The sequence below is a fragment of the Glycine max genome, chromosome 6 (assembly GCF_000004515.6).
Source record: "Glycine max cultivar Williams 82 chromosome 6, Glycine_max_v4.0, whole genome shotgun sequence".
NCBI lineage: Eukaryota > Viridiplantae > Streptophyta > Magnoliopsida > Fabales > Fabaceae > Glycine > Glycine max.
Window position 1 is genome coordinate 2,761,271 of NC_038242.2, and position 15,008 is coordinate 2,776,278.

Here is a 15,008-nt window from a genome sequence, read left to right on the forward strand (position 1 = left end):
ACAGCCCGGGTCATTGGATTTGGAAATCAGATTCTATTGAACAGTTTAGATACAGTAATCTTACCTGACTACCTGATTTTAAAGAAAACATGTAATTGTTTAATTGATCATTGATGGAATCAAGACAGAAAATAATGGCTTCTTTTTACTTGTTAAGTTGGATAGAAGAGTGAAGGAAAAAATAGATAAATTAATAAAAAAAATGTTTATATTTTTAGGTTACTGTTAATCAAACTAGCTGAAAGTTGAAAAATTAAGTGAAATTAATTGAAAGATAAAAAATTAAGTGAAATTAACTGATGATGAAGTGGCTGAAAATCTAAAAATTATTGAAAAATAAAAACTTGTTTATCAAACAATTAACTAAATTTTTTAACAAGTAAAAAAATTAAAAATTAACTTAAATGTTTTGTTAAATATAACTTTAATAACTACATTGATTATATTGTAATTTATAATAATAAAACATTTCCCCCTTCTCAAATAAACAATGGGCCCCTTTTCGTTGTACATGTTCGCATAATAGGTGTTGATTGCAATGTCTGCTTGGACAATGATTCTGATCTCCATGCAGATGATATTTTTTACATCCATTCCAGGATGTTATTCTTGTCTTGCTCGCAACAAACTGCCAATAACTTATGATATTCAAGTCTTGTTTTTTGTTGTTGCACACCCAAACCAAACGCGTGAATGTTATAGGGATGGGAATGTTCCAGGCGGGGAAAGTTAGGCCAAATAGTGGAAAATTCATCGTGCATGAATGTGTAAATAAGGGCATAACTGTAAATCCCAGATTTTTGTGTGGATTTCACTTCAAGTGGGAAAGACAATCATGTGGGTCTTAGGAAAGGAAAATGCATCTTCTCACCCCTTTTTTCAGCTACAAACAAGTACGGCAAATTGTTTATTTGTAGTCTTTCTCTATTGCACCCCCTCCCCATTTTACTTCAAGCAAACGAATGTTTAATACATCAAAATTCTTTATTTTCTATGGCGAGAACATTGAGATCGTTGTTTAAACTTTACAGAATCAGTCAATTTGGTTTTTCAAACAATCCTTTCTAATTTCATTTTCCTCCATCCTATTTTACTTCAAACAAAGGACTTAATACATGAAAACACTGTATTTTTAAGGTGAGAACACTTGAGATCATTGTTTAAAGAATATCAGTCCCTCAGGTTTTTAAAACATTAAGTCATAAGCCCAAATTTCTTTTCCAATCCTTCATCTTTAGTTCTTCCCTCCTTGAACACTAGATACCAGCGTTAATCCATGTTCAATTATTTCCTTAAGGAATGTTTTTTCTTTCACTTAAAATTTATAATATTCTTTTATAATTCTTTTTATCTCTCTTTTTATTACACCATTGATTTTATCTTTGTTTTTTTAATTTCCTTGTTATAGAAAAAAATCAGGGGGATTAACATTATCCTTTTTTTAAGTCCAATCCTACTGCACAAGGTTCCGTCAGCTTTTAGTTCTATTGAGCTCCAACTTAACTTGATTACATCATGATAATCAATCATTATTGCTCATGTTGAATAGACTTGTTTCAACTTTTTAAGAATATAAAGCCAGCTTTTAGTTTAAATCATGATTATGATTAATGCAAATTTTTATACTAATACATCATAAAAAGAGTTCATTTTACAGTCCAGTCGCGGTAAAACAGGCATATGAATAATAACTGTTTCATGGTCAACCTCTAGTGTATGTTTCAGAAATAAACTTGACAAGTTGGACAGACACCACACTTTAATCCAAAACTTTAAGATTCAGATTTATGAGTTTTTTCCTCACTTATATGATACTTAACTTTTTCACTTTTGTTTAATGTAGAACTTGACCTCACACTTGTAACCCAACACTGTTCTGTAATTTCCATTGGTTGTTTCACTTTCACAGCAGCCATTTATGCAGGCTTTGCTAGCAGACCTAATATTTATAATAGAGATACTTACTGGAACAGCAACATAAAATAAATTACACTGAACATCTTGCAGGCCTAATAATCTAAACCTAGGCCATGTCAACATTATCTTTTGAATCATCTTGCTCGTTTTCCACCGTTTTATATCTATACCAAGAAGCACAAACCAAGTAAAATCCAAAGTTTACAACACTTAACACAGACAACAACCAGTAGAAGTAGTTGAGGTTGTCTCTATTCAAGTTGTTATTAGCCAGCCACCCTCCACTCACTTTGTTAACCACCTCAACGACCACCGTGCTCGTGAAGTAACCGAATGCGACGGAACACCACGAGATTGCAGTGCCAAGTGACTTCATTCCAGCTGAACTTTCTGCATAGAAAAACTCCAAAAGCCCTATCAGGGTAAACATGTCTGCAGCTCCAAAAATAGCATATTGGAAACCCAGCCAGAACACACTTATTGGCAAAGGCTCTCTGCTATCCACCATGTTGTGCTTTATGGCCACGGACTTGCGGTGTGTTTCCACAAAACCAGCCACTGCCATGGAAACAGCAGACAGAACCAAACCAATTCCAATCCTCTGAAGGTGTCGAATTCCGGTGGGAATCCCCGTGATTCTTCGAGCCAGCGGGACGAAAACACGGTCGTATAAAGGGATTAGGACAAACATGAACATCAAAGGGATGACTGGGACAGAGGGTCCTGGCACTTTAAACCCCCCTAGGTTGGTGTTCATGGTGGTGCTTTGTTGTATAGTGAAAGTCTGAAGTTGAGCTAAACACGTGTTCATAAATATGGTGCTGACTATTATTGGTAGCATGCGGATTAGGATTTTTGTTTCTTCCACTTGTGTCACTGTGCAAAGTCTCCAGGGTCCTGAGTTTGTTGCTGCACCTGTGCTGCTTCTAGCAATTGCTGCCCGGTCAAAGAATCTGGGAAACCATTGTTCCAAGAAAACCAAATGAGGAACTGATAAAACAGTGATTCTAGTCAAATAATACTAGTCTGATGACATTAGAGTAATAAGAGCATTCAAATCTCTTTGTTTTATTTTATAACCTGAATTGATCTGTTCTTTTAAGGATTTCAAAATTGTCCCCTCCTCGCTTTTCATGAATCTCATGTAGTTTGTCTGTATTATCTGGAATCGGAAGTTTTCTGTTTCTAAAGGCTGCCACAAACACCTAATAGTACAACCAAAAAATGAGTCCCACATGTATCAACAAATTTGCTATTGATGTATATGGACATGTTGAAATGATAAACCACCAATTTTGTCACAAGCTGTCACCCTCTCTCCTAAGTGTTGTCTAAATTTTTATTTTTTTGAAGTATTGAATATCCATTACATTAATAGTTTAATCTTTTAAGTTAATGTATTTCAGGAAAGTTCTGAGATCAATTTAAAAGGGTTTTTTAATACGAATATTTAACAAAATTTCTAATACTTTTACGACTACTTAAATATTTTTTCTTACTATAGGAACACTTAAGAAAGAAGATAATATCTGAAAGATGAAATTGGTGGTTTAGTATATTGTAGGGAGTGTAAAAAAGGAATTGATAATACCTGGATGATTCGAATTAGAGGGCTTCCCTTTGGAACATTGTTTCGGTACAATGAGTTGCCCATGCATATGAAGACAATTGCGAATAGAATTGTTAATGTGCATACAATAAAACTCCAATCCCATCCTAGGTTGACACCAATCCAAACAATGAAAGTAACACCAATTATTGCTCCTATGGTAAGGCTGAACAAGAACCAGTTGAAGAAGCTTGACAGTTGAGCTGCCTCCTTGGGATCTTTTTCATCAAATTGATCAGCCCCTAAGGCTGGTAAAGCTGCCTTAATACCACCGGTTCCTAAAGCAACAAGGTATAGGCCAGTATAAAGTATTGCAGCATGGCCACCTGTAGCAGCCTCACATTGACTCATTTGGGTTGGTGCCAGATCTTTGCAGGGGATGGGTCTTAATTGGTGGAAGCGTGCTTGAACTGTGAGGATACCATATCCCTACAATTAGAATTAGTTCTATTATTAGGATTCTATTCCTCCACAAGTGATTTTTTTAATCATGAATTGTATCGTATCTAATCATAAGATTCTGATTCAGAGTACAAAATAACATGAAATATGATCTACAGCGTCCAATGTACTAATTTTAAACTAAAAAGAATCCTATATACAATAAGAGGAACTTCAATATTATTTTATATATGTTGGGAGTAAAATTTTATGGGTAATTTGAAGTTAAAACTCTTAGAACTTTAAGAGCTATATGATTCATACACATTTTTCACAATATTATTATATTTTTCTTCATTACATGGTATGCTTGTTTATGAACGTTGAACGAACATACTCAAAAGGAAAAGAGGAGTACATGTTTTATACATATATTGATCAAGCATTCCTTATTTTCTCATATTTTTGTTCTTTATTCAGAGTCTCTATGCCATTATATATACTTTTACGTAACTAGATAAGGAAAGAAAAGTTTCAACTTTCTCTTGCTTTCTTTTCTTTCCACTAAACAACTTAAAATATTATTTCACTTTTTATTCTTTTTCCCTAAGTCAAACATACCCTTATCATGTTCTATATTTTATTTTTCTTTTTGTCTCTCTATTATTCGAAAATTTATATAAAATAATTGTAAAAATACAAATTCTCTTTAACTAAAGACAAGGTACGATGTTGACGTTAATTTAAATACTATTTTTGTTGTAATAAATTAATGTCTTCTGGTGTTAGCATCCTGCACTTCAAATTAAGCTACTGTTTCTTGGAAGATTTTGAGACGTGCCCACCGCCATATTATTGGTTGGTCTTTACCGAAAGAAACATGCCAGTCAAGGAACAAGCTGTGCTTCAATAATTGAGCACTATAGTTATAATTGTTGACTAAAGTTTTCAATAAGAAATAAGTTATGCTTATTCATTTTTGTTTTATTATTTGTGGTCATTAACATGATTCTTCCATAATGGTCGTTCTAATCAAAATTCAAAAACACTTCAATTCATGATGCTGAAAACAATTCTCTTTTTATCTTCTACCAGAAATGCAATTGTAAGAGAAAATATTAGTTCAACTTACCAGCAATTCCATGCATGCAAACAGAACACAAGTCTTGAACCTAGAAAGATAGGTGTCACTGATTAATCCACCAACCAGTGCTAGTAAAAATGCAGTTCCCAAAAAGTTGGTCAGGGTTGTGGCAGATTTTGTTAAGCTGAAGTTCATGTACCCAAAGAAGTAAGTTACTAGGCTCACAGCATTAGCAACAAAAGCCATGTTCTCTAGTCCTTCCATAGCTGCATGCACAAATTGGAATACTTTCAATTTATTGAAGAAACACAACCAAAACATTTGCCACAAATAAAATTAAGGGTACAAGTTGTTACCATATACAAAAAGTGCAGCTCTGTTTCCTCCTAGCCTTCTTTGTACCCTTGGTTGGGTACCCATATTTCTGCAGATTCCCTGGTGAGTGATCAAACCAAATTCAATTAACCAAAGCAAGTTCTATCAAAAGGAGACAGAGGAATATATATATATATATATATATGACACTAAATGCACGAAAGTAAGCCTAAAGATGCTTCAGAAACTGATCTACTCTTTGTGATCGGTTCAATTAGAAGAACATAAAAAATGTCTTGCAAGAAAAAGGAAAGGATTAATTACCATTGTTAAGTGTCTTCTTTAGGACAGAACGCGCCGCTAGCTTCTATAGGAATTAGTAGTTCATTCGCCATAAATTTATATAGGAACCAATTAAGTTGCAAATTGCAATTGAAGTAAGCCATAAGAAAATCAAATGTCAACTTGGCATTAGAAAAATATTTTTTGTCACGTTTTGTGGGCTAAGTTCCTATTCTCCTCCCCCGCCCAACCCCCATAATGTGGCTGTTTTGAACTTATTAGTTGACATAATCATTTTTTTATCACTTGAACGAATTAATTAAGTCTTGGTAGGGTTGAATACCACGTTAATTAATGGGATTGATTGGCATCTTTGAACTACTTTGTTCATGAATGTATAATGTACCAAGGCGTATATCCCTGTATTTGACCTTCTTGTGAAACTTCCAGAGCTCCATTCTCATATCTGGCAATGCATTCCAAACTAAATATAGTGCTGTGGCTAGATCATACAAAAGGCTAAAAGTAATTTTTGAGGTTTTTTATATTGTTTTTTATAATAATTTTTTTTTATGAAGATAAAAAAAGTTTACTATTGAATTTTGAGTATATGGGATCTTAAATTTAGACGATTTAAAGGCTAATAATTTGTTTTTGCCATGGTTGCTATATTTGAAAGGTTGTTACTTAGTTTGAGCTAGGGACAAAACCATATATGTTTCCTATAGCCAATCGTTCTCTTCATGCAGACGCATAAACTTAAGAAATATCTTTTCTGCAATCAAAACTTCGTCCGAATTAGGCAACTACGCGACGGGTCAATTTGGTTCTTTGTTTAATTTAAAGTTGGCGTTTTGCTCGTTTGTCCATTATGCGTGCACATTTATATTGCATGGTTCCTGTTTGGATTGTGCTCTTGTCTCTTCTGTTGTTTGATGCTGCTCATGTAACATCCTTTTTGTATATTATATGTAAGTCAGAAAAGAAAACGACCCCCGTATAGAGCCGAATACATACTGTTGTACGAGTATAAATAGGTCCTAAAATTGATAGATTCCTTAAATTTCAAAGGTTAGTTTATACCTAGAAAAACACTTGTTCATTAACAGGATTAGCTCTGCTCAATCTTCTATCCATCGCAACAACACAACGTGAATTTAGATTCAGAAATTTATGGATTTGCTTAATTAGATTAGAAGTTTGGCCTATATCCTTAAAATGAATACAGTCTTCATATAAAAGAGTGAATCAATTTACACTAAGAATTATTTCTCATATTCATCATTCATTTTCTTAAAATTTATTGATTATAATAAATTACTAATTTTATCCTTTAGATTCCAATAATAAGAAATAACTATAAAAAGTTACTCTTAAAATAAGTTGATAAAAAATATTATCCAATGTCCTTCGAATATTGCTTAAGAAATTAAAAGGATATTTTTTTTTACTAAGATGTATAAAATTATGTTGTTTATGATTTTTTTACACTCTTATGATCTTCAAAATAAATATTTTATCTTCTTAGTTCTTTAACTAATATTTTTTTTTTACATTCTCCTATATTCACCACAATATTTTTTTAATTTCTTAACAACCTGTATCTTAAACATTCTTATTAGCAATTAGCAAGACCCGTTTTACATTGATAAAAATATAAAACAATCGGTTTCAATTTACATGTGTCAATAAACTCGTATATAATAGTATCTAGTGTAAGGACGTGGTTGTGATAATTATCATAGTTACAGAATAATATCTCAACTACGCTATTTGCATGTCAATACCAATAGTATTAAATGTGTTAAGGATTGAATCAGCATCACAGCTCAACATATTCCAAATCCAACCAATTTAAGCCTTTTGTATTTTTGCATGAGTGACTATCAAGTAGAGTTAATTAAGACAAACATTTTAACTTTGTAAGTAAGTTAATTAACTAATCAAAAAGTTGCGCTGCAACTGCTTCCTACCGTTGGCATTAGAATCCAGGAAGTAGCGTGTTTATTGTATTTTGAAATAATAAAAAGTTTAGTTATATAATCTTTTATTCTATAAAATATATTATTTATAATAATATTTTAAATAATATATGTGTTCTTATATATTATAAAATAAAACAAGATAAAATTTTCAGAGTGGCAAATAGAAAATAATCATTATTCTTGCTATTCAAATTATAAATTATATTTGACAAATATTTTTATAATTATTTTAAGGAACAAATTTGGCTTTTAATAATACAACTTTCATTTGCTTAGCAAAAAAAAAAGGATGTATTTCAAGAAGAGAAAAAGTCTCAAAATGTAACATATGGATTTATTAAATAGATCAATTAAATATTATATTTGAGAAATTTATAGAGCAATTAACTGTGGAAACTTATTCGTGATATTTATAGAGCAATTAAATGTTATAAATAAAAATGGATGCTGACTTAAAAAAGAATTTTTCGACAAAGTATACTAATGACCCAAACTTGAACAGAAAATATATATATATTTGAGAAACACGAGATTTTTATGTACTCTAATAAAATATCCTTAACCAACACTCAATTTTACTTTTATATGTATTAAAATTAAAATTAATAATAAAATCACGGTAATTTCTACTGTGGACCACTATTGCTAATCGTCGTTAGATGTATTAGTAAAAAATTCAAATGTAAACTTGAAAATATAGATGTAAAGGACAAGTTAACATTTACCTGTTTTTGTTAAAAGGTAGATGTTAAATTCCCACAAAATTTCAAAATTTGAAACGCTTGCTCTAAACACTCTCTTCAAATGTCTCGTGAATCACAGCTGCTTATTTGCATCTTTGTCAACATCTAGCTTGATACTTTTCTATTTATTTTAAGTGTTGTTTAATTTTTTTTACCCAAACTAAAGAAATACAATAAATTTTTTCGTTTCTCATTAAATTAAATAGTTATAAATTTTTCTATTTGACTCTCTTTTATTTATGCTCTACAACAAATACATATTAATTATTTTTCATCTTCAATTTCATGATTTGACAAAAGTTAGGTGAGAAGTAAGAGTATAATAGAGAAAAAATAATTAAGCAAGTGATTTGAAAAAAAATATTAATGAGTTAAGATGAAAAATCTTTTTTTATCATATTTTATTTATCTTCTAATCAAATTCCGAATCAGTCCAACCCATTTCTCCTAATAACCAGGTTTGAATCATTATCACTAATAAAAAAATCTACCAAATCAACAACTAATATTCAGCTTTAAAAAAATTGAGTAAGCCAAGCCTTTCTAAATGTATTACAAAGGACGCAGTTGATATTTTTTTTTATAGAATATAGTACAAATAAATGTCATCTTAAGTTCATAACAATAATAATAAGAAGTTGATGATTTATTTCTACATACAGTACAACTATAACAACGATAATAACAAGTATAATTTAAATAAATAAGCTTATCAAGCAATTTATGATAATATAAATAAATAAGCCTATATCAAGCAACTTATGACAACAATACTCTTCATGTCAAGGCGGTTAATGTCACGGACATTGTCCTATTTTCTCCCTTCACATGAGTGATGGAGAATGAGATTCATTGGATAATTTAACTAATTTTGACAAGGGATTCTCATATGCTGCGCAAAATAAAACAACTTAATGTACCCCAAAAAAATATTCTGAAAAACTCTATCGCATTAGATCATTCCTCAATCAAATCTCATTTTTTTAAGGAGAACTAGAGTTAATGGGCAAGCCTTCAATTGAAGGGAGTAGGATTAATTGCTATAAAATACGTAATTGGAGCTCCTCGTCATCCTTTCCGTTATTTCGTTTTACCAATAAACCTGCACATCGCCCTCTCCAAAATTTTCCATATCTCGCTAAATATGTTATATTTAAAATTTATATAATTTTTTTTAAAGAAAACAGATTTAGTTTTTTTTAACTGATTTTTGGTTTGTAAAAAAAAAGAAAAGAAGCTGTTTTTTTGGTTAAAAACTGATTTTTAAATTAGTTTCAAACCATAAGGCTAGTTGTAAATAAATAACAGTTTTAAAATCAATTTTAAATCAAGCAAATTTTGGATGGGGGACAAAGCAACCAATAAGGAGTTTTAAGCATATTATAATTTGTTTATTTTTTTATTCATAAAAATGAAAAGATAGTATCAAATAATTTATAACACTCACTGTATATCTTTGAGATATAATTTGTTTAATTAAATTAGTACTTCTTCTACAATCAAATGTAAAAGAGAAAAATAATAATTCACCTTAACTAAAAAAGTTAATTAATCGCATTTAATCGGATCGATCTTAATTAAAAATTAATATTTTTCTTAACATATCATTTGTTATAACTTAATATCAGAAATAAAATAAAAAAGTCATTAGCATTAAAACCTCAATTGATATTTTATCCAGTTATTTAATTAAAATCGGAAGAGATGCAATTTTGTCCCAAGAAAAATTCATATAACAGATCAACCTCATCTTAAATAGAGCAATCTTTGAACCAATCAGTGCCTCACTTATAAGTATGATAGATAACCTATTAGATACACATGATAAATAAGGCCGGATATTGTGGCTTGATAGCAAGGCATGGTAAATTTTAAAACTGTCAGAGTAGTCAGACATTGGGTTTTCAACTTTTCTTGGTTAGGTATTGGAAAATCAAAATGCAATCAAGTCCAACCCCACCCTCAAGTCTCGATTAAGTTATTTAATTATTTTACATTTTTAATGTATAAGAGAGACTTGATGCATAAGCTTATATAGCTCTCGTACCAAAATAACTAATAAAGTATAATGTATTGAATAAGCCTAACCCATTTTTATCATGCCTAATTTAGAGTGTGAAACCCTCAAGCCAACTCACCGAATCTTAAGCAAATGCTAGTTTATGCTTTCATGGGTTGATAAAACAGAAGAACCTTCTGCAATCACACAATGGCCTAACAAGCAATCACAGCTCATTTGTAGAAATAAAAAAATAGCAGTAATGGGCCATTTTCAACAACTCTACTTTACGAAGTAGGGTGTTATATTCTACACCTCCCAAATCACATCCTGCACCTTCCAATTTTATAAAAACCCCAAAGTATCCTTTTTATATCCTCTTCCTCCTCAGCGTTGAACACCCCCACCAATGAGTTGTTCCACTTCACGACCACTAGATGTTGCCACCAGCTCATCATTCAACTCCACGATTCAACCTCTAAACTTTATGAGTATTTTCTCCATCTTGCAGTGATTCTCATCCATGAGGGAGGTAGCAAAAGTGTTGTCTTATCCGGTGAGGTAGTCCAAGTACATAGTCTTCTCTCTTATTTGTGAAGCATTTTCATTTATGGATCCCCTATTCCAGAAGAGAAATATTGGGAATGGTACCCGGAATAGGTATTTAGGAATGCTTGTTCCAAAAAGGACATTTTGGGAATAGTGAACCCCCATCAACACCAAAACACAAGCACTCAGAACCCACCCCCAAACCCACAGAAACCAAACCAAACCCCACACTAGAAAGAAGAGTTCAACTTACCTTCAATGACTATGGCGAAAGGGGAAGGAGAATTTGTGGTGTCGCGTTGCAAAGAGGGTTGAAGGGGAAAGAAGAGATGTGGGGTCACGAGAGGGAGATGAGTTGTTGCAGGGAAGGGAGTGGGTCGCGGAGGGAGCAGTTGCGGGAGGGAGGGGCGTCGTGGGAAAGGAGGAGGGAGGTGTTAGGGTTTGGGAAGGAGGTGCAAAGTCATTGAGGGTAGTCTAGTAAATTGACACGGACAAGGGAGGTGCAGGATGCGATTAGGGAGGTGTAGGATATAAAACCCTACGAAGTAGTATGTCAAACATGGGCCTGATTTTATTATTGACAACAACTAATGATTTTTTGACTCCCTTTTTAATATTTTCACCCTCAAAATTTTTTAAAATTTCTATTCTACTCCCTCCTCTTCCTCATTCTCTTCCCCCTTCTCTCTAGACACCCTTCAATCCCACCTCTTCATTTTCTCTTTAAAAATTCTCTCATTTTTTCTTCTTCTATAAGTATTGCTCTGCCCAGTCTTCCTTTAATTTTTACATTTTCATTATTTATTATCTAGCATCATTCCGTTTGTTATATTTTTGCATGCCGCTGGTTTAACAAAAAATAGTTTTCGTTATATAAAGATACACGACGAAAATTTTTATTATGTATATTGTCAAGATACACAAAAGAAACAAGTTTTCATTGTCTTGTAAAGATTCTGTAAAAAAAAAAAAAGTCATTTTTTTGTAAAATTAACTAAGAACAAACAGCTGTGTGTGAATATCATAGGCCTGCTTGAAGCTTGAAAGGCCCAAAATCATAAACACGAAATTCGAAAACTTAATCCCTATGCATACGCGTAGCCACGCAGGGAGACAAGTGTGAAATGAAATGTCAAAGTGGGGGCGCCACACGGACACGGTTGTCCTCCTGATAGTTATATTAATAAGTTGAGCGTCTTCGGAGACTGACTTAATTCGAAAATCCAAACAACAATGGACCTCCGTGAATCGATAAGCAACCAAACCGACGTGGCCCTGAGCATCTCAAAGCTCCTGTTGTCGAAAGAAGCTCGGGACAAGAACCTCGTGTATTCGCCGCTGTCGTTGCACGTTGTTCTGAGCATCATCGCCGCTGGCTCCAAGGGCCCCACACTCGATCAGCTTCTCTCCTTCCTCCGATCCAAATCCACCGATCATCTCAACTCCTTCGCCTCTCAGCTCTTCGCCGTCGTGCTCTCCGACGCCTCTCCCGCCGGCGGGCCTCGCCTCTCCTTCGCCGACGGCGTGTGGGTTGAGCAATCCCTCTCGCTTCTCCCTTCCTTCAAACAACTTGTCAGTGCTGATTACAAGGCCACTTTGGCTTCAGTTGATTTCCAGACCAAGGTAACTTTATTTCCCTCTTTTATTCATCCCCTTGTTGTGGTAGCATTGGATATGTTTTATATTAAAGGAAAACCCTTTTTGTAGTTGTTCAATAATTACTAAAATTAAAATTCTTTTGTAAGTCACTTGAAAACTCTTTGTTCCACTGTAGAGAGTAAGCTCTTCCTTTAAAGGATCAAGTCTACAAGTATCAGATCCTTAGTATGCCTTTATCCAATGGTTTTCAATTTAGTTGGTTCATGACGTGGAACTAGTAGAGCTTCTCTTCAAGTAATTTTTACTTGGATAAACTTCTCTCCAAACACTTGTAAGAGAATAAAATAAGGAGAAAAAAAATATAAATACGCTTCTTTCATAATATGGGACCTAAAATTAGCTTATGCACAAGTTAAAATCAACTTCTACAACTTCTGTAGAAGGTAGATGATTTTAACTTCTCCAAAAACGGAAATTAACTTGTGCTTAAATTAATTTTAGTTTTTGAGATAAACTTATTTCATTTTTTTCTCATAAGTATTTATAGAGAAGTTTATCCAAACAAGATATTAGACTTTGATCCTCGCTGCCTTCTAACTAAATAAAGTAAAAGTGTAAATTTCAACACAAGATAACGTTGTGTGTGACGGTGTAAAATGTGAATACCTTTTTCCATTCTTTTGAATTCTGTGGCTATTTAGAGGTATCTCATGCTTCTTATTCTGATCATACAGCCTTGCTGCTGACCACAAAATATGGAAAACATTCAAGTGTCATCTTTGTAGTCATTACCAATTTAAAATTGATCCAAGCACTAAACTAGACCTGCTAATCTTTTCTTCCTGAGTCTGAGTGTGTGATCAAGCAAAAAAGTGTGTAAACAAGATGCCAAACAAGTGCTGCAACAGCTGGCCACAATGAACCTCTGGGCTTTGGCTCTTATAATCTAGTACTAGATGGAAAACAAATCTCCAGATCCTTTGCCATGTCACTATTGATTTTAGAGCAGGATAAGTGTCAACTTCTATGAGAATTGTTCCCTGACATGGTCTGATTTGTAACTCTCCTCATTGTTTGTCTGTTGTAGTCATATTTGATCTGCACTGTATCTAATTGATTTGGTAGCATAAATATGAAGAAGAAAAAAGATTAGTAAAGACATGAATTCTTCTATTGAAATGCTTAACAAACCAAAAAAAAGCCTATTTATACAAATGATTTTAAATTTGATTAATGATTTTTACTATTTAAGGCTGTTGAAGTGGCCAATGAAGTTAATTCATGGGCTGAAAAGGAGACAAATGGACTTGTTAAAGACCTTCTTCCTCCTGGATCAGTTGACAGTTCAACCAGACTCATCTTTGCAAATGCACTGTACTTCAAAGGAGCATGGAATGAAAAGTTTGATTCTTCGATAACAAAAGACTATGATTTTCACCTTCTTGATGGCCGTTCAATCAGGGTTCCCTTCATGACGAGCAGGAAGAATCAGTTTATTAGGGCTTTTGATGGTTTCAAAGTCCTTGGTCTTCCCTACAAGCAAGGTGAAGATAAGCGCCAATTCACCATGTACTTTTTCCTTCCAGAAACAAAAGATGGGCTGTTAGCTTTGGCTGAGAAGTTGGCTTCTGAATCTGGGTTCTTGGAACGCAAGCTTCCTAATAACAAATTGGAAGTAGGAGACTTCAGGATCCCAAGATTCAAAATTTCTTTTGGGTTTGAAGCCTCTAATGTGCTGAAGGAGCTGGGAGTGGTTTTGCCTTTCTCCGTTGGAGGTTTGACAGAAATGGTGGACTCTGCTGTGGGTCAAAACTTGTTTGTTTCCGATATATTTCATAAGTCTTTTATAGAAGTAAATGAAGAAGGCACTGAAGCTGCAGCGGCCACCGCTGCAACTATACAATTTGGGTGTGCGATGTTTCCAACTGAAATAGACTTTGTAGCTGACCACCCTTTCTTGTTCCTGATCAGAGAAGATTTAACTGGAACAGTACTCTTTATCGGACAGGTGTTGAATCCTCAGGCTGAATAATATTAACATTGGTAGCAAAACTTATGCTCCTATTCTGTTGTCTTGATTTACCTATGGTTGGATGATCCAAAATTTCTGGCAGTTTCACATGTGGCTTAAGAAGGTAAAAAGGTACATATGGATCACCGTTTTAAGTTTTGAACACTTACGAGTATGGCGTTGTCTAACTAATTTCGTCTTCCAAGGGTGATATGCGAATAGCCAAATATCATAGTGCGATGCTGGTACTAAAAATAATGTGTGATTTGTAATCAGGAAATTTTCTACAATTTGTTAATGCATTTCAGGGATTTTCTCTTATCTCTCCTTGATTGAATTGGATCCTCTACAGAGTTTGGAATTCAACCGCGCCTCATACAGTTCTAATCTAACGGTTATTGGTTGACGCCAACATATTTAACCGTTTTATATTAGCTAACAATTTAACCGTTTTATACATTTGTTGACGCTAATGAACTGTTGTGAGTTATTTAGCCACGAGTGTAATAGCCGTGTGTGATTCGCAAATAACCA

General features: G+C 33.4%; 2 protein-coding genes across 2 annotated transcripts; one reads left to right on the top strand and one right to left on the bottom strand.

Annotated features, from left to right (window-relative positions):
* Window positions 1-1,692: 1,692 nt before the first annotated feature.
* LOC100781215 (protein NRT1/ PTR FAMILY 4.5) lies at window positions 1,693-5,724 on the bottom strand. Its single transcript, XM_003527662.5, has 6 exons — window positions 5,631-5,724; window positions 5,348-5,426; window positions 5,040-5,257; window positions 3,509-3,955; window positions 2,998-3,122; window positions 1,693-2,870 (listed from the first exon to the last, which is right to left on the bottom strand). The coding sequence occupies exons 1-6, from the start codon at window positions 5,631-5,633 to the stop codon at window positions 2,024-2,026; spliced, it is 1,719 nt and encodes a 572-aa protein (XP_003527710.2). The 5' UTR covers window positions 5,634-5,724; the 3' UTR covers window positions 1,693-2,023.
* Window positions 5,725-11,956: 6,232 nt separating this feature from the next.
* On the top strand, window positions 11,957-14,795 carry LOC100806180 (serpin-ZX). The gene is made up of 2 exons (XM_003528182.5): window positions 11,957-12,487; window positions 13,716-14,795. The coding sequence occupies exons 1-2, from the start codon at window positions 12,098-12,100 to the stop codon at window positions 14,493-14,495; spliced, it is 1,170 nt and encodes a 389-aa protein (XP_003528230.1). The 5' UTR covers window positions 11,957-12,097; the 3' UTR covers window positions 14,496-14,795.
* The last annotated feature ends 213 nt before the right edge of the window (window positions 14,796-15,008 follow it).

What these genes read in the sequence shown, in the direction of transcription:
- LOC100781215 (XM_003527662.5), bottom strand. An exon ending in AGCTGCACTTTTTGTATATG is followed by an intron (nt 5,258 to 5,347) that starts GTAACAACTTGT and finishes TTGTGCATGCAG; the next exon opens with CTATGGAAGGACTAGAGAAC. An exon ending in AAAAGAACAGATCAATTCAG is followed by an intron (nt 2,871 to 2,997) that starts GTTATAAAATAA and finishes ATGGTTTCCCAG; the next exon opens with ATTCTTTGACCGGGCAGCAA.
- LOC100806180 (XM_003528182.5), top strand. Translation starts at nt 12,098, where the DNA reads ATGGACCTCCGTGAATCGATAAGCAACCAAACCGACGTGGCCCTGAGC. An exon ending in CAGTTGATTTCCAGACCAAG is followed by an intron (nt 12,488 to 13,715) that starts GTAACTTTATTT and finishes TTACTATTTAAG; the next exon opens with GCTGTTGAAGTGGCCAATGA.